This window comes from Schistocerca americana, chromosome 1, assembly GCF_021461395.2.
Source record: "Schistocerca americana isolate TAMUIC-IGC-003095 chromosome 1, iqSchAmer2.1, whole genome shotgun sequence".
NCBI classification, from domain to species: Eukaryota; Metazoa; Arthropoda; class Insecta; order Orthoptera; family Acrididae; genus Schistocerca; species Schistocerca americana.
In genome coordinates, this window is record NC_060119.1 from 454,405,654 (window position 1) to 454,431,890 (window position 26,237).

The 26,237-nt window shown below is 41.9% G+C and overlaps 1 protein-coding gene across 1 annotated transcript in view; it reads left to right on the plus strand.

The window, feature by feature from the left end:
* LOC124561379 overlaps positions 1–26,237 on the plus strand; it is a 105,842-nt gene that overhangs the window by 57,948 nt on the left and 21,657 nt on the right. The window contains exons 5-8 of the mRNA XM_047130936.1: positions 10,160–10,360; positions 17,476–17,555; positions 17,607–17,870; positions 20,382–20,601. Coding sequence (XP_046986892.1) covers positions 10,160–10,360; positions 17,476–17,555; positions 17,607–17,870; positions 20,382–20,601 — 765 coding nt within the window. The remainder of the gene's footprint in view (positions 1–10,159; positions 10,361–17,475; positions 17,556–17,606; positions 17,871–20,381; positions 20,602–26,237) is intronic.

Consider the following 26,237-nt stretch of genomic DNA (forward strand, 5'->3'; position numbering starts at 1 on the left):
GTCCCTTCTACCTTAATCATCTTAAGTCTTCCAAAGCTCTTTTAAATTCCAGTCCCTCCTATCTGGTCTATGTCGACTCCTGTTTCTTCTTCTCTCACGTCATCAGACACATCCTCCTTCTCATAGAGGCTTTCGATGTGTTCTTTCCACCACTGCTTTCTCTCTCTTCTGCATTTAAAAGGACTATTACTATTGCAATTTTAATTTCACAGAAGATAGTTTAGACTTTTCAGCGTTTCCGACGGTCATTTCACTTTCGATTTGTTCATATTTTTGGAGCACACGTTTCGCCGTAGCTTCCTTGCATTTCCTATTTATTTTATTCCTAAGTCCTTTACTTATATGTTCTTGGACTTCCAAGAACATTTCTGTACTTCCTTCTTTCATCGATCAACAGAAGTATTTCTTCTTTTACCCTTGGTTTCTCGCAGTTACTTTCTTTGTACTAGTGTTTTCTTTGCAATTTCTGCGATTACTCATTTTAGAAACGTCCGTTCCTCTCAGATTGACCACCCACTAAGTTATTCGTTATTGCAGTAGCGATAACCGCTCAGTATAGCCCCACCTATTGTGACTCTTGAATAGAGTATTTGCTGTAAGTAGCTGCAATTTCTTTCTTTCTCCTCTCCCGTTTCTGCTACTAAGACCGTATTCCCTCGCAATCCTTTCTTCTACTCTTTCATCTACAACCACAATCCAATCCCCCATTACTATTACAGTTCGCCGAATCCGTGAGTAAAGTTCTTCACATAATTTCAGCAGATAATTCATTTAGTTGCATCCTCCCCCTACCTCGTACAACTAAGGTAGTCTCTGATGACCAAAATGTTAATGAGAGTCTGACTGCAACTCTTCTTATTTCTTGTCTCTCTTAGGGGAAGTAAATGTAATGTCTGAAACGATATTAAAAGAAATAGATCTGGAAGCAGTATTAATTTTTGACGACAGGGCAGTAAATGACTTCTTTCGATGGTCATGAATTTTGTTAACTGTCTTTCAACGACATATAGAAATTTGTGACTGAATTCAGTCGTGTACACGAGCACTGAAAATTTCGCGTACACACAATTTAGGTGTGACTCGTACAAATAAGATTGCTCAAAGATACTACCGTGTCAAGCGCTCTTTTTTTATACTTGACCCTATAAAGACTACTATTTCTGTAATAGACTAAGAACAGTTCTTTTGTATTGCTTTATTGAATTCAAAGGAAATTCAAATTACAGTATCTACGTGTATACCCAAGACTGCATCTGCACGTTTTTGTAGAACTCAGACTTTGTTTTCAGAAATTTCGACATGGCGTAACCTTTCAGTCTGTTTTGAAAGGTAGAATAGCATGGTGTTTTACCCTTCTCCCCAAAAGTAATATCACCCCTGTGTTTTAGTGAAAGTTCTGAATTGAATACTATGTATCTAGGAACTTAGGAGAAAACCTAAATTATACAACCCATGTATAGTATAAATAGATAGTATTAATTCATATAAGAATGCATTTATATTGTACGTCTGTAGTGATTTTGTTTCTATTGGTAAAGGTTCCTGATGTCAATTGCTTGTGATACTAGGAACTAGAAAAAACATTTGATTTTCCATTCCCTGGCAAATATCCCCCCGTCCCCTCCTGGCCGCTCCCCCCCTCACCTGAGTGGGTTTGCGAAATTGCCATCAATTCCAGGCCAATCAGTTATGAGACCCTGTAAACTGCAAACGTAAGGGCGGAAGATAACGCTAAATCTAAAATTAAAATTTTTTAAAATTAATCCTTACTTACTGAAACATGTTATTTGCCCGAATATGAGGGCGTGCTGAAAATAAATTCCTACGAATTTTTTTATTTGAAGTCTCCTACACATTTCAAATAAAACGTTAATATTCTACATGTTTATTCTTCATGTCCACAAAATTCCAGTCACTAGAGGGCTCGGAATTGTAGCGGTTAACATGACAGAATGTAACCTAGTTATGTCAGTGCGACAGAAACAGAGTGTTCTAACCGAGTTTCGAATCAAAAGAGTTCGCCCCCACGGAACACCCTCTACTTCAGCATGACAATGCCAGACCCCAAGCGAGCACCGCGACATTTGCGGCGATCCGACGTCTTGAGTTGACTGTCATCGATCATCCTCCATACAGCCAGACTTAACTCCCTCTGACTTCCGTCTGTTTCGAAAACTTAATTGGCACTTTTAAAGGACTTCACTTTGATAGTGTTGAAGCGGGAAAAGCGTAGATGTGATTATCGCTCCGTCAAAAATGTCAAATGTTCTGCAGTGAAGGTATCGACAGGCTGGTCTCACATTGTGAGAAATTTGTCAGTCACCAGGGTGACTATGTTGGCAAATAGATATATAGGCATGAAGAAGTAGAATGATAATAACGTCTGTTTCATTCAAAAAAACTTTCAGAGTTTTCAAATAAAAAATTCGGAGGCATTACTTTTCACCACTCCCTTGTACATGTGAGATCTAACACAATAATTGGCAATAATCTGAAAAGGTTGAACATTTTAGTTCCCCAGAACTGCTGTGTTGCATATAATTATCTTAACTACTAGTTGTAAACGAAATTAAGTGCAAGAAATAGAAATATAAGTTACACAGTACTTAAAGAAAAAGCAGAAATTGTGTAAAACCTTTTAGTCTCAAAATAAAATACGAATATGAGGCATGGGTGACTGCATGAATAGAGGAACCAACACTGGATAATCCTCGAGAATAGTGAGTAGACATTGTTTAATTGATTTTAATCCATCTGTGCACAATAGTTATTGTAGTTTCAGAAATCAAAATACGTATTGTTGCGTAACTTTCCTTTATCTCTGTGTATTGACCTTACAGATGCTTTAAAGGGACGCGCCTTTGAATGGGCAGCATTTATATCATTCCCTTCACCACTATATTGCAACTGATCTATAAATGAGAGATAGCTCTAAATTCTTACACCCTATTAGGGTCATTAGTCAAAGCATTTCCCAAAAAATCATTGAGATGTTATTGTATTTTGTTGCTGACAATAATATTTATAATAGTATACAAAACTGAACACTATTTCACTGGAGTGCCGTTTATTTTGAAACCACTTAGGTGTTTCATGCCTCCAATTTCCTTCCCTCATGCTGATCTGTGGAAACGACAAGTAATTTATTTTACTACTACAAAAATATTTAAAAATGTAGCTCAAATATCACCGACATTATTATGTTATAAATTTTTCAGGAAATAGTAGAAAATGGAAGTACAGGAAGTCATTCTGTACATCTGTACCAATTTTAGTCAGATTAACTTCAGTCATTTAGGAGAAAAGTGTACCTGAACAATGAAAATTCAGTTTTTTAGTAAATCGCAAAACAAGGTTTACAAATTTATTAACTTACCACTATGCTCGTTTAGAACATTCTAGCTGCAAACTCCGGTTGTCCTCCTGTTTTCTTATCCTCCATACTCTTTCTCTTCATTCTTTTCTTTATCCTTGACTCCTTGGTAGCAGCTTCTGCAGCTGTTTCTGCTTCGGTTAGCCTTCGCTTATCAGTAGCAGTTAGAGCTGAAATCATATTCCTTCTTCATAAGATTGATCCTTGAAATTGCACCAGCATTGAATGCTATTACTGCATCCATTACACCAATTTTCAGCACTGTCAGCCCAACAAATACAGTTTTGGGTATTCTCTCCCATGTACAGCTGATGAAGCTTTCATTTGCATTCGTAGAGAGATCATGGATACATTTCCTAATTAAATTTTTATTTGCCAGATCCCTATACATAGGCCTCATTGCCTCCAGTACAGCAAGTGGTAAGGAATGCTTGTGGATATATAGTGTGCCTGTGACATTGCTCAACCAGTACTTGCAGCACAAATCTTTCCCTTTCGGATACAACCATGCTGTGGAGTTTCATCTGTTGACACTCTGTGAAATCAAGTTGCCCAAACAGCTCGTCTCATGTTCTCCAAATCTCCCACATTTCTCCTTATTGCTAGTCCCTAATATTGAGTCAAAGAATCAATTTCACTCTTTGTAAGACGGCCAGGTCCATCTATGTGTTTTGCGTCTGAGCGTTTTTTTCCCCTGAAGTCACTACATTATTTTCTCAGGCGAGCTCCCATTCTTTCTTGTACATGCCCAGCACATTCAAGCTTTTCTATCAGAGTGTCCCCATATGGTCTGTCATTAACAACAATAGTGTGACCTTTACAGTCTCCATCCCCAAGGTAGCCTACATACCCAACACCACGACTGACCTCTGATCTTCCAAAAATGTTTAAAACTCCTATCGTTTCCGTCTTTCCACTTAGGCCATCAAAGTTCTTTGTACAAACATGGATGCCAATAAATTTACTTAAACAACCCTGGCAGTTCTTTGCTATACATTGATAGTATAGTATCTCACCTGTTTTCATAAACATGGCAGTTAAAACCCCATACAGAGCAGTATGACCTCTCTTCTGCCAAGATCTATCAAATGCTGCTACAATGTCTGTATCCTCAGACGAGGCTACTGCTTCTTCTTCTGCTCTTTTCATTGAATGTTCACTTGTATCACATAAAGCATTAGTATTAATCTACTGTATCTGTCAAACCTCAGTGGGGGTGGAGCCAAATCCACCACTGAACAGAAAGTCTGGGCAGCTCTCCTCCCCCTTCCAATACCTCGCATTGCATAAGCAAACTGAATATTTACACTGTAATGTCGACTATCAGTTACTGGCGGTGTCATAGTATCAATGTGCATCCTACACGAGTTACAGGAAATCACTAACCAACTTGAAAGACCCTTCGTTGCTGAAATGTTCTCAGAAACGTCAATACTATCTTCACAATTGCAGTACTTACATCTCAAAGCACTCTTCAAAAGCCTTGAAACCATATTTAGGTTCACAATAACATTTCCGTCGTTACTGCTGCTCACAATACAACTAGTTTTGTTGTTATTACCTTCAGAAAGCGAAAGCTTACGTCTAGATGCACTGGCTGTGGGCACAATTTCCGCGAGCGACTTTTGAAGCAACTGATGTGTATTATTCGGTTGTGTTTGTAACTGGTTGCCGAGAAACTTTGGTTTGGCGCTATATTTCTTTAGTCTCGGCATTTGTAGTACAGGAAACACACACACACACACACACACACACACACACACACGAACAAAGCATCACTCAATAACTACAAAACCACACGCGTATGATATTCAGAAATCATACATTCTCAGATCTTTCTTTACATTCGAACGCTAGCCTTATAGACATGCTTGTACTTTGGTTCTGGGAATCAGTGCCTTCTACAATACACCTGTGTTAACGATCCATAATTAACGACGGAAGAAACCGAAGAACAAAATAATGCATCACGTATTCAGACGCACTTCAAACTGACAGATGGGTGTAGCCCCTGTACAACATTACGTTCAACCTCAATTTTAGAACGAATGGAAAATGATAATGCTTATAAAGTAGACATTTTTGAAATCTGCATGAAAAGTTCTTTTCTATACACCAAGAATATTTTTTTCAAGTTTTTGTTCATTTTCACGTGCATGTCCCCTTAAGACAGAAGTAAATTGGTTTTTGTTGGAAGAAAACTGCATATCAATCCATTTTTAATTCTGAATATCTGTTTATTTTAAATTTTGATGAAATTGTACTGTAAAATACATTGTTAATGGTCCAGATACAGCTAGGTTTGTTTTTTCTCAAGTGCTGTTTGTGCGTATTCCTTTTAGACCAAGCAGTTTTTCTCGAAATATTTTAGCCTCTTAAAAATTGTAACTCATTACTAGTATTTTAATTTTTACTTCGATTACTAATATAGTATAAAATCAACTGTAGGTTAATAGAGACGATCGTCTCAATGTATTTATATAATAAGGTGCTTTGGCATGAGGTAGACGAACTTTGAAAGACTATCGGCCATAAACAGAGCCGCAATATTAAGGGATGTCTCGTTTTAAGGTGCGTGAAATGTTTTATCATGCGAGGAGCAGGAATTGGAAAGGTGGCACGGATGAAATGTAACAAGTCACCCAGAAAAGACATCATTTAACAACTGTAAGAAATTATTTTTCTTTCACATTTAAACACATGGAACTTAACATTTTCAAAGGAATGTAAGGAAAGGGGTAAATGATTTAATCGAGAAACTTTCAGCGAGGTTTCACAGCGTTATATTACGTAAAGTTTCTATGTCAATCAAATCGAATAACAGCCAAAGAGATTTCACTTAACACGTATTTCATAGAAGAATTCATCAGTCAACACTTAACATCTATCAACACGTCAACTTACAGCTGCATCCCCAGAAAATTACAACAAGCAATGTACACTTATAAAGTAATATGGAATATATTATTCCAGAGAGATATTACCTCCAATCTTTAAGTTGGATCCGAATGACTCAAGCTAGTTCTATGAGAGAATGTAGAAAATATACACAATTACGCCCAAAATGCTTCAAATAAAACAAGAAGTGGTAAAATTATTACAAAAAGAAATCACACAATGTGACCACAAGAAATGTTTCATGAATTGCAGACCGGGCTCACATACAACAGACAGGAATTAATACGACAAAAATAGACAGCAACATTTAGGAGTGAAAGTCAGCCAAGCAGAAACCGGCGAACCACTTGATTAAAAACGGGTTTAGCTAAAATGGAACACAAAGAATATAAATGACTTTCTGGCACAGTGGATCTATCCGAATTACAATTCACGCTACCTACACACTATGAGGTCACCATCGCCGGTGCCATCGGCTCTGTGACCACACTTTCCACATGAATCCTATAGCAAGAAACATCAGATCGATATCCACGGCCGTCTCCCACCAAATCATGGCGACTTTCTTCTAGGGCATTTCATTTGGTATAGTGGACGATAATCATACATAGACTCTAAATGATATTGAGTAACACTCACGAGGCTTCTACTGAAACAACAAACAGTAAAATTAGTACACAGAAAATGCTCGTAGTGTCCGCGTTCACACAACTGGCAGCACTTGTCCTCGGACGACTATCCTGCAGTTATTGGTGGAAAACGAGTGAGAGCGAGCTAACTCGCATTTCCGTTAACTCGGCAGGGTAGAGAGCAACACGGCCGCTGGCGGTGTGCAAAGGAGGCGGTTGCTTAATTAGACAGGCGAACAGATTACCAGTTTCTCGTGAAAAGTAGCCAAAGTTGCAAGATTCAGTTTTGTTGTTCAACTGATATCTAGTTTTGGGTTACCTAAACGCACTTCCAAATAACTGAAAATGGGTTCAGGTAAGCCGAAACTTCTTAACACAACGTGCTGTCTCGTTACTAACCCAGCATGCTGGAAATTCACAGAGAAATTACATTACGCTTTCGATATCATCTCGAAGCCTTCACGGATTGACATGCTTAAGGCATCCTTATTAATTACTCAGCTTCAAGCACAGTAGCAGACTCTTCACAAGCTGCGAAGTACTTTTATCGCTTTAGCAATTTCACATGTAAGAATCCAGACAAAGTAAAAAGTAAGAAGTACTTAAGCTTGGTGACATGATCACGTTTTACGTAGGCAATGGAAGACATGTTCGTCGTGTCTATGAGCATCAGTTTCTTGACAATAGACGTACACAGTTCCGGTACCGGTACGCTTGCTAAATGGAGAGAAAATGGAGAAAGCGTTTAGTTACCTTCTTGTAGTGCTTCCTGGGTCATGTTAAGGATGGAAACCGGCTAGGATTCAACCTAGTCATGTAATTTGCTACATTTCCTACAAATTTCGGGGATTAACTCAAATGATTGGACTCTACCTGAATACCAGTTCATACTTCCTGTAGGCTTTTGTTAGTCACCTCTGATTGGTTGATGACAATGAAACTGTCATCACCACCTGCATCAGCAACAATTTGTTCTGCCCTAAAAAGAGAACAATAGTTAACCATCCAATTTTTTTACAATACAAATCTGGCTTGTAATGTAGCAACGAATGCAATATTCTGACTCCAAGCTTTCTAGGTACATGATCTTGAAGTTTGCGTATTTACTTTACTATGAAGGGTGTTCAACAAGTAACGCAACAAATATTTTTTCTGAAAACGGGTTTGTTCTATTCAAGACTGCAATACACCATTTTATTCCTCATATTTCGGGTACAAAAGCCTAGTTTTCAACACAGTTTCCTTTCAATGAGAGGGCTTTACGCCACCTTCCTGAGACGGCCTGTATGCCCGAATGATACCAGTTTACTGGTCGATGTCAGAGCCAACGTCTTGCTCCATCAGTATCGTCCACTATCAACCACTTACTGCTCCCCAGGGAGTGCATCCTTCATTGGACCAAACAGATGGAGGTTGCGACATACAGGCTGTAGGGTGAGGAAGGAGAGTCCAATGAAGTTTTGTGAGCTCCTCTCGGGTGCGCAGAATTGTGTGAGGCCTTGCATTGTTAGTGTCCACGATTTACTGAGGGTAGCAGAATATACTTCAGAGTCGATCGTTGCACCATGAGGGAGGACATCAGAATATTCGCTTCTTAGTTCCAGAAGATCGTGCCCATGACTCTGTCGGCTGCGAATGCAGCTTCGAACATTTTCTTCGAAGGATTGGTGGTGTGGCGCTCCACTCCGTGGGTTGCCGGTATAATTCCGGTTTCAAGTGATGAACCCAAACTGACGGACTAGTGTGTCAGCACTACCAACGGAGACTTCCAACTGAGCAGTGACCGAGCGGGATGGCGCAGTAGTTAACACACTGGACTCACATTCGGGAGGATGACGTTTCAAACCCGCGTCCAGCCATCCAGATTTAGGTTTTCCCGCCATTCCCCTAGATTGCTCGAAGAAAATGCCGGTATGGTTCCCTTGAAAGGGCATGGCCGACTTTCATCGCCATCCTAGACACTAACAGAGCTTACACTTCGTCTCTTAATGATCTCCATGTCGACGAGTCGTTAATCCCAATCTTCCTTCCTTCCTTCTTTGAGCAATGATCCATCGATTACCTGAAGTGAGAGTGTCTCCACGTTCCAACACCGCAGGAGTCACAGCTGTGTGTGGCCGTCGGGCACGCGGAAGATGGGACAGGTTTGCGCGACTCTGTTGCGATAGTGACAAACGACTCACCCAACGACTCACCGTGCTTTTCTTCACTACCAAGTCTCCCTAGACATTGTGCAAGTGTCTGTGAATATCTGCGGTGCTTCGGTATTCCGCCAAAAGAAACTCAATGACTGTCTCTACTTAGAAAGCAGCTCTGTTGTGTCTGCCCCTCGGTAGCTGAGTGGTCAGCTCAACAGAATGTCAGTCCTAAGGGCCCGGGTTCGATTGCAGGCTGGGTCGAAGATTTTTTCCGCTCAGGGACTGGGTGTTGGGTATTTTAAGCTTCATCATATCATCCCTATCGACACGCAAGTAGCCGAAGTGGTGTCAAATCGAAAGACTTGCACCCGACCATCGGTGTACCCGATGGGAGCCCATAGTCACACGACATTTACACTTATTTACCTCTGTTGTGCTTCCCATTTTGAAGCGTACGTGTTCCGCCACCACTATCGGAACATCATGAAACTATGGGTGCTGAAGCGGAAGCATTCCACGACGTACCACAGCAAACTTAGTATTTTTTAAATCCAAATTGACACAGAAAAAAATGTGCTGCATTACTTATTGAACGACTCTCCTATTTCCTCATTCACTTTATATATGTTTAGGTATTGTGTAATACATTCATCATTTTCATTACGCTGCAATGTATAACCCTCTTCTATTCTCACTAATCCTACTTTTGTGCTCTCCTTTCTCTTGACGTGTAAATTTCTTACTGTGTATCACCCAGTTCTTATGATTAATGTTGATGCTATCAATGTTTTTTACTATTTTAAGCATAATGTCCTTAACGGGTCTTACAAAGCTAAAGTTGAATGAGTTGTATTACAGTGCAGGGAAACCAATAGAGATATGTTGAAGCCACCTTCAGTAATGAAGACATTCCCAGTAAAAGAAACGGCTCTCCTATATACTCGAAGGTGGCGTATTCACTAATAAGGCCCGACTCTGCTGCAGTCGTACTGCACCAGGCAGATACCTTCCTCTTCTGTAAACCTCCGTATGGGAGAGCTGACAACACCAACGTTTCCTGCGTACACTCTAAGGATGAAGTAGCCACTACTAGCATTGTATCGGAGTTGCATGGCTTTCAGCTGACGTTCGACACGTTCACGGTGGGCAAGTTCGTGTCGTTCACGAGCGACGGCTGCCCGGACGGCCACATGAGCATCCGGGAGGCGGGCCGGCCCTCCACGGGCGGGCAGTGGTGCGGCAGCGCCTGGGGCTACACCGTCTACTACAGCGAGACGCCCTCCATCAACCTCACCCTGCTGCTCTACAAGCTGTCCGAGCAGGTCAGTGTCTGCAATAACTTTCAGTCTTAAGCTAAGGAAATATCGATACGCAAACCATCCAGCCAAAATTTTAAACTAAATTAACTGTTAAGAGCTTATATTAAACGAGGAAGGTCAAGTAATTCATTTTTAATTCGCGTAGTGCTCTTAAAGCTAAGTGACATTTAAAGTCTGCAATGCAAGATACCTTAGTGATGTGGCCGAATGTCAGAGCACCAGAGGTAGGACAAAGCGTACAAAGCAGACTACAAATATCTCTCTTTCAGAGATTCTCTGCCACGAAATATGAAAGTGATTTGGAACCTTCAAGGCGACTCCTCCATCCGGCAGCTATAGCAGCGTGTAATTGCTGCTGTCATGGTCTTCAGTCTATTCTGATAAAGCTCTGCAGGCAGGTATATAGTTTGCAAGCCTCTTCATCTCCGAATTTTTTTTTTGGTCGTCAGTCTACAGACTGGTATGATGCGGCCTGCCACGAATTCCTTTCCTGTGCTGACCTCTTCATCTCAGAGTAGCACTTGCAACCTACGTCCCAAGTTATTTGCTTCACGTATTCCAACCTCTGTCTTCCTCTACAGTTTTTGCCCTCTACAGCTCCCTCTAGTACCATGGAAGTCATTCCCTCATGTCTTAGCAGATGTCCTATCATCCTGTCCCTTCTCCTTATCAGTGTTTTCCACATATTCCTTTCCTCTCCGATTCTGCGTAGGACCTCCTCATTCCTTACCTTATCAGTCCACCTAATTTTCAACATTCGTCTATAGCACCACATCTCAAATGCTTCGATTCTCTTCTGTTCCGGTTTTCCCACAGTCCATGTTTCACTACCATACAATGCTGTACTCCAGACGTACATCCTCAGAAATTTCTTCCTCAAATTACGGCCGGTATTTGATATTAGTAGACTTCTCTTGGCCAGAAATGCCTTTTTTGCCATAGCGAGTCTGCTTTTGATGTCCTCCTTACTCCGTCCGTCATTGGTTATTTTACTGCCTAGGTAGCAGAACTCCTTAACTTCTTTGACTTCGTGACCATCAACCCTGATGTTAAGTTTCTCGCTGTTCTCATTTCTACTACTTCTCATTACCTTCGTCTTTCTCCGATTTACTCACAAACCATACTGTGTAATCATTAGACTGTTCACTCCGTTCAGCAGATCATTTAATTCTTCGTCACTTTCACTCAGGATAGCAATGTCATCAGCGAATCGTATCATTGATATCCTTTCACCTTGTATTTTAATTCCACTCCCGAACCTTTCTTTTATTTTCATCATTGTTTCCTCGATGTATAGATTGAAGAGTAGGGGCGAAAGGCTACAGCCTTGTCTTACACCTTTCTCAATACGAGCACTTCGTTCTTGATCGTCCATTCTTATTATTCCCTCTTGGTTGTTGTACATATTGTATATGACCCGTCTCTCCCTATAGCTTACCCCTACTTTTTTCAGAATCTCGAACAGCTTGCACCATTTTATATTGTCGAACGATTTTTCCAGGTCGACAAATCCTATGTAAGTGTCTTGATTTTTCTTTAGCCTTGCTTCCATTATTAGCCGTAACGTCAGAATTGCCCCTCTCGACCCTTTCCTTCCTTGAAGCCAAACTGATCGTCACCTAGCGCATTCACAATTTTCTTTTCCATTCTTCTGTATATTATTCTTGTAAGCAGCTTCGATGGATGAGCTGATAGGCTGATTGTGCGACAATTCTCGCACTTGTCAGCTCTTGCCGTCTTCGGAATTGTGTGGATGATGCTTTTCCGAAAGTCAGATGGTATATCGCCAGACTCATATATTCTACACACCAACGTCAATAGTCGTTTTGTTTCCACTTCCCCCAATGATTTTAGAAATTCTGATGGAATGTTATCTATCCCGTCTGCCTTATTTGACCGTAAGTCCTCCAAAGCTCTTTTAAATTCCTATTCTAATACTGGATCCCTTATCTCTTCTAAATCGACTCCTGTTTCTTCTTCTATCACAACAGAGAAGTCTTCAGCCTCATAGAGGCTTTCAATGTATTCTTTCCGCCGATCTGTTCTCTCCTCTGCATTTAACAATAGAATTCCCGTTGCACTCTTAATGTTACCACCGTTGCTTTTAATGTCACCAAAGGTTGTTTTGACTTTCCTGTATGCTGAGTCTGTCCTTCCGACAATCACATCTTTTTCGATGTCTTCACATTTTTTCTGCAGCCATTTCGTCTTAGCTTCCCTGCACTTCCTATTTATTTCCTTCCTCAGCGACTTGTATTTCTGTATTCCTGATTTTCCCAGAACGTGTTTGTACTGCCTCCTTTCATCAATCAACTGAAGTATTTCTTCTGTTACCAGTGGTTTCTTCGCAGCTACCTTCTTTGTACCTATGTTTTCCTTCCCAACTTCTGTGATGGCCCTTTTTAGAGATGTCCATTCCTCTTCAACTGTACTGCCTACTGCGCTATTCCTTATTGTTCTATCTATAGCGTTAGAGAACTTCAAACGTATCTCGTCATTCCTTAGTACTTCTGTATCCCACTTCCTTGCGCATTGATTCTTCCTGACTAATGTCTTGAACTTCAGCCTACTCTTCACCACTACTATATTGTGATCTGAGTCTATATCTGCTCATGGGTACGCCTTACAATCCAGTATCTGATTTCGGGATCTCTGTCTGACCATGATGTAATCTAATTGAAATCTTCCCGTATCTCTCGGCCTTTTCCAAGTAGACCTCCTCCTCTTGTGATTCTTGTACAGGGTATTCGCTGTTACTAGCTGAAACTTGTTACGGAACTCAATTAGTCTTTCTCCTCTTTCATTCCTTGTCCCAAGCCCATATTCTCCTGTAACCTTTTCTTCCACTCCTTCCTCTACAACTGCATTCCAGTCACCCATGACTATTAGATTTTCGTCCCCCTTTACATACTGCATTACCCTTTCAACATCCTCATACAATTTCTCTGTCTGTTCATCTTCAGCTTGCGACGTCGACATGTATACCTGAACTATCGTTGTCGGTGTTGGTCTGCTGTCGATTCTGATTAGAACAACCCGGTCACTGAACTGTTCACAGTAACACACCCTCTGCCCTACCTTCCTATTCATAACGAATCCTACACCTGTTATATCATTTTCTGCTGCTGTTGATATTACCCGATATCTGACCAGAAATCCTTGTCTTCCTTCCACTTCACTTCATTGACCCCTACTATATCTAGATTGAGCCTTTGCATTTCCCTTTTCAGATTTTCTAGTTTTCCTACCACGTTCAAGCTTCTGACATTCCACGCCCCGACTCGTAGAACGTTGTCCTTTCGTTGATTATTCAATCTTTTTCTCATGGTAACCTCCTCCTTGGCAGTCCCCTCCCGGAGATCCCAATGGGGGACTATTCCGGAATCTTTTGCCTATGGAGAGATCATCATGACACTTTTTCAATTACAGGCCACATGTCCTGTGGATACACGTTACGTGTCTTTAATGCAGTGGTTTCCATTGCCTTCTGCATCCTCATGTCGTTGATCATTGCTGATTCTTCCGCCTTTAGGGGAAATTTCCCACCCCTAGGACAAGAGAGTGCCCTGAACCTCTATCCGCTCCTCCGCCCTCTTTGACAAGGCCGTTGGCAGAATGAGGCTGACTTCTTATGCCGGATGTCTTTGGCCACCAATGCTGATTATTTATCAAAATTTAGGCAGTGGCGGGGATCGAACCCGGGACCGAAGACGTTTTGATTATGATTCAAAGACGCTACCCCTAGATCATGGGTCTCCCAATAACTACCTGCAACCCACATCCTTTTGATCCTGCTTACTGTATCTGTACCTTTGTTTACAGTTTCTACCCTTACACTTCCCTCCATTTTCAGATAGATCATTCCTTTGTCCCACAGCTCGATGTGCTTGTCCTATCAAGTTCGTTTGATTAAATCGTCCCATAAACTTCTTATTTTCCCAGTTTGATCCATTGCCTCTTCATTAGTTATTCAATCTACTAATCTTGATCATTCTTCTGTAGCAGCACATTTCAAAAGCTTCTATTTTCGTCTAGTATGTTCTTTTTATAGTCTATTTTCCACTTTCGATTAAGACTACCTTCTCAAAAGACTTCCCGGCATTTCAACTTATATTACTTTCTAACGAATTCTTCTTTCTCAGATATGCTTTCGTTGCTATAGCCTCTCTGCATTTTGTATCCTCTCTGCTTCGGCCGTCATTAGTTAAATGGTCGCCCAAACATAAAAACTCATCTATGTCCTGTAGTGTAGCATTTTCTAATTCCCTCGGCACCGGGTGCACGTTTTGCCGCATTATGGAAATTTGTTATGTAGTCAATTACAGAAAGTGCTCCATGTGCCGATCATCGTGGTCCTCCCAAAAACTGTAAATGAAGGATAATTTCTGAATGATTTGATCAAAAACAGCATGTATGATTTACAGCAAACCTTTAATCAGTGCAGCCACCTATTACCGTGACTGTACGGGAAACTCACAATAAAGATTACATGACTACGGAAGAAAGTTTCCGAAAACTTCATTAGTATTTTTCCAGGAAACTCGTGTACCTCTCACAGTAGACGGCTCATAATGATGTATGACCCAATAAAATGTGGGCTTCAGTTCTACAGCTACGCTCTCAGCTACAGCAAAATTATATCCATAATGCCCCATCAAATGTCAGAGGGTATTGAGATAAGGCCGTGACATAATGATATTACGTTTTAGGACTCAGTCTAGTTAATATATCCGCATAGAGTGTGTGCGTGAATGCATGACCAGAGAGTTATTACGTTGGTCTGTCTGTAATTACTACTGGATTAATGAGGCCCCATTTGCGGGTACAGTAACCAAAATACATTATTTTACAAAGAATCGAGAGAGGGAAGTGTGAGTTTCTGATTTGGTATTTGATTCATATGCTGTCAAGCGGGGAAAATACACATCGCGTTTTTTCAGAATTTGAAGACAACAGCTATAAATTGTCTTTTTTCTGGAATTAGTAATGAGAGACTTTGTTGTCTTTTGTGGTTGGTTGCACATTCAGACTCAGTTTTTAGCATTGTATTCCGTTTTTGGCGCCATTCCGACAAAAAAAAATGTGAAGGCTATAAGTACATTTGTCGTCAAGGACCCGTTGAGAGACCAAGTGTAGATAAGTAAAGATATTCTTCACGTGGTGCATGAATTTTTTGTGAGAGATTTGTAAAGAGGAAGCAACACCTGCCAAATCGTTGTACCGAATGAATGCCAGATGCACAGAACACATAATTCAGTTTAACCATTCTGTTCTCTAAGTCTCTCATTGCTTATTTTTTGCTCCACGATGAATCAAAGACTAAATTTGTATGACATCATTTCTTGTGAAGACGCCAAAACTGGCAGGTCTTCGAGAACCGGGGGCTTGTTTGGGAACGCAAAGACTATACCTTCGTTGCTCGGTTTGTAATCACAACAACAGAACTGACAGGTCTTCGACAACAGGTGACTTGTTTTGGATTCCAAAGATGTAATCTTTATGGCTGCATTTCCATTGGCGACGTCAGAACTGAGTTTGGGAGACCAGGACGGGAACATTGTTACCTAGTAATAATCTGTAACCTTGCATTCTGTACTCATTTCTAGTAGATCGAAAACTATTTAAGTCATCAAATCTGAGGTCGTGGAAAGACGTTCAACACTATAGTTGTATGACCACAATAGCGTACAGTACAATGTCGTAACTAAGCGTTGACTTCGCTAATTTTCCAAGTAGCTTTGATCACTTGAGGACATAAGTGCATTTACCTGTAGGTTAAGTGAGTCGTGTTACCTCAGAACGGTCGCTTTCTTCACGTGTGCAATCAGCTTTTTTCTAGATTCCCCTAAAACCAGTAAGTGTGAACCATTCAAGAAACTTAATGGGTTTATACAAAGAACTGGTTAATTGCGGGACATTTTTGTTCCACAAGGTTATCCACGTAACCTTTAAAGTAAGCAGTATTTATAACAAAATTAAATTGTCAACATTTAATTACGGTTTGTTTCAAAAATTGTTCATCTGTAAAGCGAAACAGAGGAATGATGCTGTAAAAATGAAGAAAACAATGCAGTTTTAGCATAGAGCAGTAGAAAAGGCAAAATAAAAAACGAAAATATATCAAACATTTCTTCAGTACATCACCGAATTTAAGTGGAATATGTTCCTATTAGCCGGCCAGAGTGGCCGAGCGGTTCTAGGCGCTTGAGTTTGGAACCGCGCGACCGCTACGGTCGCAGGTTCGAATCCTGCCTCGGGCATGGATGTGTGTGATGTCCTTAGGTTTGTTACGTTTAAGTAGTTCTGAGTTCTAGGGGACTGATGACCACAGATGTTAAGTCCCTTAGTGCTCAGAGCCATTTGAACCATTTGATCTATTTGCAATAAAAGTAATTGCTTTGTTTGCTTAAAAAATTGTTCAAATGGCTCTGAGCACTAAGGGACTTAACTGCTGTGGTCATCAGTCCCCTAGAACTTCGAACAACTTAAACCTAACTAACCTAAGGACATCACACACGTCCATGCCCGAGGCAGGATTCGAATAAAAAATGGTTCAAATGGCTCTGAGCACTATGGGACTTAACTACTGTGGTCATCAGTCCCCTATAACTTAGAACTACTTAAACCTAACCAACCTAAGGACATCACACACACCCATGCCCGAGGCAGGATTCGAACCTGCGACCGTAGCGGTCATGCGGCTCCAGACTGTAGCGCCTAGAACCGCACGGCCACTCCGGACGGCCGTTGTTTGCTTACATTAAAGCTTAGAAGTTAGTGGATCAAGTAATTTCTATTATTAATAAACTGCCATTTACAATCTGTAAGGATATAAAATACACGCTGGACTAACAGTGAATGGCGTGCGTTTCTAATTATGTGCAAAATAACCAACAAAAAAAAAAAGCTACCGGTAATCCTACCACTTAGTACGTCATTTACGTAGTGCATCAAAATATCGAACCATACTTCTGGTAGATAGCAACTCTATTCAATACTCATGGAAATAGAAACTTCTGAAATCGCCCAAAAATCTATTTTAGTTTAGGTGCTTCTGGTTCATAAAACAGCATCAGCCTTATTGCTTGGAGTGAGACGCGTTGTTTTATTTTTCGCAGGGAATCGGCTACAACTTCAACTTTAAGTTGTCGTACAAGGTGCTGCGCGAGGAGGAAGCGCGGGTGCGTTACGGCAACCTGTCGGCAGCTTCCAACAGCAGCGGCAGCGGCGGCGCCAGTGGCAGCGGTAGCGGCGTGCCGGCGTGGCGCGGCGACCTGGTGCCCGGCTCGTACTGCGACCGCGTGCTGGAGCGCTGCGACGCGCGCGCCTGCCGCGTGCAGTCGCCCAACTACCCGGGCGTGTACCCGCGCAACGCCACCTGCTACTTCCGCGTGGAGCAGCGGCCCGTGCCCAGCGGCCGGCACGCGCTCATCGCCGTCAGCCAGCGCCACTCGCACAAGGTGCACATCAAGGACCAGGTCGCCGAGTACGACCGCACGCAGCGCGTGCTCAGGTACGCTCGCTGCCGTTCCAGAAAACGCACTACCGTTCCTGCAGAATTGTCATCTATAGTTTTACATCGCCACCCACCGTACTATTGTGCCACATCTTACCTGAATCACCCTCACTCCTCCTGCAACACAACCCTCCTTTTCCGTTCATGGCAGGTCCAATGGAAGAGATGCTATCAGTGTCATTCTACATACGCTCAAGTCCAACGAATTTTGTGACAGTGGATATTACGACAAAAATAAGGTGGAGTTAATGGTATTACTTGGAGTGTTGGTTCTATATATGTTTAGATTAGTCTTTCCTCGATGCACAGTGCCTTTCTTACTGCATCTCCCACAGCAGTTCGTTGATTTACATACAGTGTGGCGTTCTACATTAAAGTATAATTTTTGAGATGATTCATTGTATCTATGCTACGGGTTTTATATACACGTTCAAGAAAAAGGCCACATTTGGTGATCGGCATGCAATTTCTCATCCCAGTTCAAGAGAAATGTGTATTTGGCAAAACCTAGTCTTCCCAGTAGCTTTAATACAAATGCGATTTAAAAAACGGAGCGCTAGCAACTCCGTAACTCCACGCAGGGTGGCCGAAAACAGTGGCATGAACTCTGCGCTATGCCAGAGCTGATTCAGTTGCTTAGTGAGTCAAGGCAACCCCATGAAGGACGGAAACGATGACTGCTTGATGGTGGAATCGTCTTCGCGCGAACATTTTCAATAAATGCATTCGAATATTTCCAATTTACATCTTCACAGTGCGGTAACTTTTGTATATCTTCCCTGTTACTGTTGCCTTTATTTGGACATTAAGACATAACACGAACTTCTTACAGACGTAAACGACAACTTCATTTCGTCCGTGACACAAATAAAGCCAACCGAAAATGTTAATGTATACAATAACGTCGTCTGTATCCAATGAGGTGAAAATAACACAATAGGTAGGCTACACTAGATTGCACATTATGATACGCACAATAATGCCATTTTGTACATTTGACGTCCATATTTACCTTCACAGAGCCTGAACGTAAATGTACAAGGAAAATTCACTTTTGAGAATATGTTCAAAGCGACCACCATGTATCTGTAAACGCTTCGCCACTCGGTGCACCTTACTTTTCTCGATCGTACGCAACACACCTTCATTCACCGTTGCTGAAGTAACATGCAAGCAAGCTATTAAATCATGCACGTCTATGGGTAGAATACTGTGAACTTCTTACTTTAAGTGTCTACGGAAATAAAAGTGTGCTGGATTAAATTCCGTGAAACATGGAGGCAAGAAATTTCGACCTCCACGACCAGTTCATTTCCATGGAAACGCTTCATTGAAATAGTTACCCACATTCATTCCGATGCATGGCGGTGCACCATCACGCTGAAACCATAGCTGCCACTGAGCAACAAGTGGAATGTTTTCTAATGCGTCAGGCAAAATATTGCAAAAAAATGTTCAATACTGTGTGAAATCTTTTGGGGCTTAACTGCTAAGGTCATCAGTCCCTAAGCTTACACACTACTTAACCTAAATTATCCTAAACACAAACACACACACCCATGCCCGAGGGAGGACTCGAACCTCCGCCGGGACCAGCCGCACACTCCATGACTGCAGCGCCCTAGACCGCTCGGCTAATCCCGCACGGCTAAATATATTGCAAAGATACGTAAGACGAAAGGGCTCATTCAATTTGCGCGGCAATAGGTAAGGTCCCCAAAGCAATCCTCTCACGAATCTAGCCCACAGGTTTATGCCAAAGCGTGCCTAAAAGCCACGTACGCTGCTTGTGTTCCGATCAATAACGGCTCTTGTGCACGTAAAAACACCTTCACAATGAAGCAACATTCGTCAGTCCATATCGCATTATTTATAATCAGTTAGTTATCTTCCACTTGTTGCAAAAGCCTGCGCTCTTCAGGGTCACGCCTTCTGGAGTAAACGAGGGTTTCTACGCTCCACACTGTTGTCGTGGAAGTCGGTACGTTTCCAGCCTCGTCTAAGGTAACGAATAGTTTCAGGCCCATTAACAGAATCGATCCGCCATTCGACGATTTCACTTATGCTGCAGACGAGGCGACAATGAGCCAGGCCTTTGTTCCTATTACTTCGGCGGTCGATAGTTCTGTTGCATTATTGAACAGGGATTTCTTTCACAAATTTTGTTCTTCTAGGGACCCTCTCCACCAGCTCCGAGTTTTTCGATACTGAATTATTGCGCCATATACGTCAGTTCTAGAGGAGCACGAAAGCCCTGAAAATATCCAGTTGAGCTCTACACAGTACGTCAGAGGTTAGAGGCAACGTGGGAGACGTACAGGGTCTCTTCATATCGGCCCACGAGAAATGAACACGTGGCTGACGGCTGCAGTGACACACTTCCCACATCTTGTGAACGAGTGTTTCAGTCTTAGCAAACTGGTCAGCAGCAATGAATGACACTCCCGATACGCACTTTCTTCTATAACTCACCTGAGTCGTTAACGGTAACCCTGGTGTACATTACAGGGTCTGGGAGCAGTGTAACGTGGTGCAGGACTACCTGACGATTTACGACGGCTCGTCGACGACGGATCCGGTGCTGGTGAGGCTGTGCGGCGGCGACGCGGTGCCCGACATCGTCAGCAGCGGGCCCAACATGCTGCTCGAGTTCCACACCTCGCCCTACGACAACCCCTTCCACCCCGTGCCGCTCAGCTACCTGCCGGGCTTCGAACTGCAAGTTGAGGCAAGTCCCGCCAGGTTTCACTGCTATTAGCTGTGGCTATCGGTACACAAGTAAAGAGGAACCAGTACGTCTTTTATAATTCGAGGAAACCCGTGGACAACGTCCTAGATAACTGCCGACATTATGTCATCTGAACGCCCCCTCATTTCTAAGGCACAACAAATCCATCTTCGTTTGCGAGACGGTGTAAGTTATCTGCAGTGGTTCTTATCTTTCTGAATACTCCTTTTTTTGTTTCCTGGGTTGTCTTACCTGGGCACCAAATGTTTAAATTACAATGCATAGCGATATCTAGTTTCATTAGTGCCTATGAGGAAACGGGGAATTGTTACTTGAGCATTCATTACGCCGAGGAACCTCGTGCTTCACATCACTTTTATTGTTCAACTACCTGAAGAAGGTTATTTCTCTCTATTGACAAAAAGTACGAAGCGAATGCAGTAACAGTTGCCATAGTTGGTACCATGGCCGCTCAGTCCTGGTCACAGTGTGACTTTGAAGTGTGCTTTGGGCAATATCGGCGGCAGTATTTATTGCCATTCGTGCTGCCGTCTCATAACTTCGTGGTAACTTTTTATGTCGTTGTCGATCCACTTGCTGCTGACTGGTCCAGTTTCAATCACCAAAACCGAACAGCGCGAGATCCTAATAAGGGCTATCGGATTTCCCAGCTCTCTGTAACTGGCCATATCTCACTGCCTGCAGATATTGTTGTCTGCTGTGGTAACTTCAGAAATTCGCTCTGTCGTAAGTGAAGCTACGAGGGTTGTCCAGAAAGTATGTTCCGATCGGACGCTAAATGGAAACCACAGTGAAAATCAAAAACATTTTATTTTCAAGAGTTAACTACAATTTCTAGATATTTCTCTACATTGTCGCCGTTCCGACTTAGACATTTGTCGGGGTGTTATACCAAATTTCCAACACCATCGTCATAAAACGGCGCTGCCCATGCTTTCCGATAATTCTCTACGCTTGTCTATTGCGCGTAGCCTGCGCCACAAGTATTGTCTTCGTATCCAGTGTGTCATGTGAACAGAGATGATACTCAGGACGAGCCAATTTGGACTGTGTTGTGGGTGATCGAATACTTCTCATCGAAAAAGCTGCAGGAGCATCTTCACTGCCCCTGCAGAGTGCGGCTGAGAAATGCCATGAAGAAAGAAGTGCGTGGCAGTTGTGTTAGGTGGGCTGCATTCATTAAGGCGAAGCCTCTCAGCTGGCCCTCCTACTTGGCGGGAGACGTCGTTGTTCTAGGCACCTTTACTCGCTCACAGTGCGCTCACAACTGAAAAGAGCGTCTTGATGCGTCGACGGTCATACTACAGACACCACCCAACACATATGTGCAAAGATTCATGGGGTTTTCATTGTGGTGTCCATTTCGTGGCTGAACGGAGCTTACTTTCTGGACAACCCTCGTATTACGAACGAAATCAGCTGGAAGATGATAGTCATTGCTTCTCCTGTCATGATTTATAAGACCAATGGAAAAAAATGAACAGGAGAACTGTTTCAAGTCATCTTTCTGAACTCGTTATTCCTACTGGTGATTTATTGGCTGATAAAAAGTCTGATACAATTTTCTAACTTAGCGAACTTGAGAAAATTCCTATACATATATGTTCATACACTGTGATATTACACAAATTGAAAATATGGTTTATTATAATTGACATTCATGTAACTAACTGTTCACAAATGTCTAGAGAGTTCGAAGTAATTTATATTTCAACTACAAGTTGCGTTCAGTTAATAATGTTTTATTGGGGACTAGTTTTGTAGAAAGTAATATTTCCAAGCCGACGAAAAATTACGTTCTAACAAAAACACCGTGGTAGGAGAGATTAACAGGTCCAGTTTCAAATTCTAGGTAAGAGCTGCTACATGATTATGGATTGGACGGCCTTAGCCGAGTGATCGAAGGAAAGCTTCGTTTCCCACTAATTTAGGGTTAATTAAATAAATATGCCGACTCCTGAACAGTGTTCACATATACTACCAAGATGTTTTAATTTCAATGTATTTATACGTATATTTGATATCGCACTTCCCATCGAAACTAATCGTGAATAAAGCGTTTTTCACTAAGAGCTGTCCGAATTCATTCAGATTTATTAGAGCTGAGGATCACATTTTGCAAAAGAGAGGAAAGTGTTCTTTCCTCTATAACGTTGACAGCATTTGGAAACCCCTTGGTGGCTTGTGGATTCTTCCACGCAGACAACGCACCTAGTGTTCATGAAAGAACAAAACCTCCACAAACAATTAGAGTGGGAAAAAGTGGCAATCTTAGTCCCTGCAAAGAGTTGAAAATAGATAGATTGCTAAGTCTGTATTCCCATCCACCCCCGTAATACCATTGACGATTAGCCATACTGAAAGGGCATTATCTCATAACTCGGCAACTACTAGTTAGTAGCTAAGTTCAAAAATGAATGGTTAGAGGCTGACGTGGGTTCGGTGCCGAGGGTACTAGATGTGGAACAGTAACTTCACAGGTGGGGGCGAAGCGTGAATAGGGTTAACACTTACTGTGCAGGACATAGCATTCTTCGGGGAACCACAATGATGCAACATTTTTCTTGTATCTTTGTGTTATTGATGTGATGAAGTTGACATCGAGAGGCACAATAAGAAAAACTGGAAATAAAATAGTTTCCGTCCAAACGAATAATCTGTGTGTAAGAATTGAAAAAGTGGATTTGCCTGGTGTTGAATGAAGTAATCATCGGTTATGGACGTTTGTGAAAGTCACTTTTTTTACATACATTTTCTACGCTTTTGCATTGCTGTTGTCCGGTTTTTACGCTTTATTGGCTATGTAAACATGTCACGACGAACATCTGAGCTAAAAGTTTCAAAGGACTCAGTGTGAAACACTATTGATTCATTTAATTTCAATTTGATGTAAGGGCTCCACGTACATTAGCTCTAATGTGCCCAGTGTATTGCAGATGTTTGCACTAATGGTAACTCCGGAAACTGAAAACCTATGGAATCAATTCAAAGGAAGCTACATTATTTGGAAACTGTAGTTTACATTATCAAATAAATCCTTTTCTTTATGAAGAAGTATGTATTTTCAATTGCCTCTCTGTTGTATGTCTAGTATCTGACGTATGTGCAACCGTCACGTACATTTTCTCATTTCACGATCGATCGGATTTTTCTTTCCGAATTGCCCTCTTGTATTGTCAGCCCTCTCAACAAATTATATGAGAATAACTACACCTACAATGCATTCGGCACTTGCCACAGTAAGAGATGTGTAAAAAAACAGTTTATGCAATATTCTTCTTCGTAAACTTCGTCTTGGTGTAATCTTCCTCTGTCTGCATAGTATGAAAAGCAAAGGCGAAGCTAGCTTTGGTTGCTAAACGTGGTTTCTTCGCAAACATTAACGTTAGTCTGATGGTCAATATTGTCCTTCAGCGACGTCAGCTGTCTTCTTGAAGTGTAAGTCATAAGGACAGCCGTTACCGGAAACACTGTGCACTGTGGTTAACGTCGTAATGGCTTTTCAGATTACTAGCCACGAACTGTTACAGTGTCATTTGACACTAGACAAGCTGGTATATACCCTCTCGCCACAAAAGGAAATTCCTCTTACCACTCTTCATTACACTGTTCTCTTCGTTACACATATTTGATTCTTAGGGAACATGAAATTATTAGGAAACCAGGAACAATAATTTTCACTACACGAAGCTTGGGACCATAGTCAAACAAAAATGTCTGAATGGATGTTCTGACATTTTACTGTATAGAATCTTTATGCTGTTACACAATTACGATTTCGGCCTTTTGCTGTTTTCAAGAACCACAATGTTAAGCACCATCATACTACCATAAACGAAGTAATCGTCGAAATATAAGTTCTATATCTGTCAGACCCTTTGTGAATATATTTTCATTTATATGCTGTGAAATCTTTATTATATAATTATGTTAAATATATTTCGACGATGAATTCGTTTAACAGAAGTCTGATCAAGCTTAACACTGTGGTACTTGAAAACGGGCAAAGGCCAAAATCATGATTATACAATAGAAAAACAATCTATACAGTCAAATGGCGGTACTTCAGTGTAAACAATAACAGTTTCCCTTAAACAGTATTACTAAGTGAAGAAGAACTATCACATAAGAGTCAAGTGTGCGTCCTCAGCCATGACGTCATTTATGAATGCTGAAATCAATTTTTGTGCCCACTGTAGACTGTCAGAAAGATAGATAAGCTTTACTATATTTTGTATTATAGTACGGGACAGCTGTGGGGTTTGCTATTTTCAAATGAAATTGCTACGGCAAAATGCGTTTCATTGTACGTCTCACTGCCAACGGGGGAATAAAAAACGTTTTCAGCATTCAGCAACAAAAAAAAAGAAATAAAGAAAAAATAAAATAAAGAACCGTCACATTACTCGCTACGAAACTGAGTGAGTGACTGCATACTGTCAAGGCTACAAGAAAGTTACAACAGCACTGCCAAATCGACAAGAGCAGCCTTTCACAGTGGCAAGTTCCCAATGAATGGTATGTGTAGTTTTTCTCATACAATATGTTGAGAGGATTGACTACACATGAAGGATATTCGGAGCGTAAGATCCGATGGATCGCGAAATGGAAACCACAGAAACAACCAAACATGCAAAATGAGATTTTCAAATGGTTCAAATGGCTCTGAGCACTATGGGACTCAACTGCTGAGGTCATTAGTCCCCTAGAACTTAGAACTAGTTAAACCTAACTAACCTAAGGACATCACAAACATCCATGCCCGAGGCAGGATTCGAACCTGCGACCGTAGCGGTCTTGCGGTTCCAGACTGCAGCGCCTTTAACCGCACGGCCACTTCGGCCGGCTGAGATTTTCACTCTGCAGCGGAGTGTACGCTGATATGAAACATCCTGGCAGATTAAAACTGTGTGCCCGACCGAGACTCGAACTCGGGACCTTTGCTTTTCGCGGGCAAGTGATCTACCATCCGAGCTACCGAAACACGACTCACGCCCGGTCCTCACAGCTCTACTTCTGCCAGTATCTCGTCTCCTACCTTCCAAACTTTACAGAAGCTCTCCTGCGAACCTTGCGGAACTAGCACTCCTGAAAGAATGGATACTGCGGAGACATGGCTTAGCCACAGCCTGGGGGATGTTTCCAGAATGAGATTTTTATTCTGCAGCGGAGTGTGGGCTGATATGAAACATCCTGACAGATTAAAACTGTGTACCCGACCGAGACTCGAACTCGGGACCTCGGCCTTTCGCGGGCAAGTGCTCTACCATCTGAGCTACCGAAACCCGAATCACGCCCAGTCCTCACAGCTCTACATCTGGCAGTATCTCGTCTCTGCAAGGTTCGGAGGAGAGCTTCTGTAAAGTTTGGAGGGTAGGAGACGAGATACTGGCAGAAGTAGAGCTGTGAGGACCGGGCGTGAGTCGTGTTTCGGTAGCTCAGATGGTAGAGCACTTGCCCGCGAAAGGCAAAGGTCTCGAGTTTTAATCTGCCAGGAAGTTTCACAACCAAACATGTTTTATTTGTGACAGTTACCTACATCTTCCAGCTATATCTTTACACATCGCCGCTCCGACTGGGGCATTTGTCGTAGGATTGTACCAAAGTTTCAATAA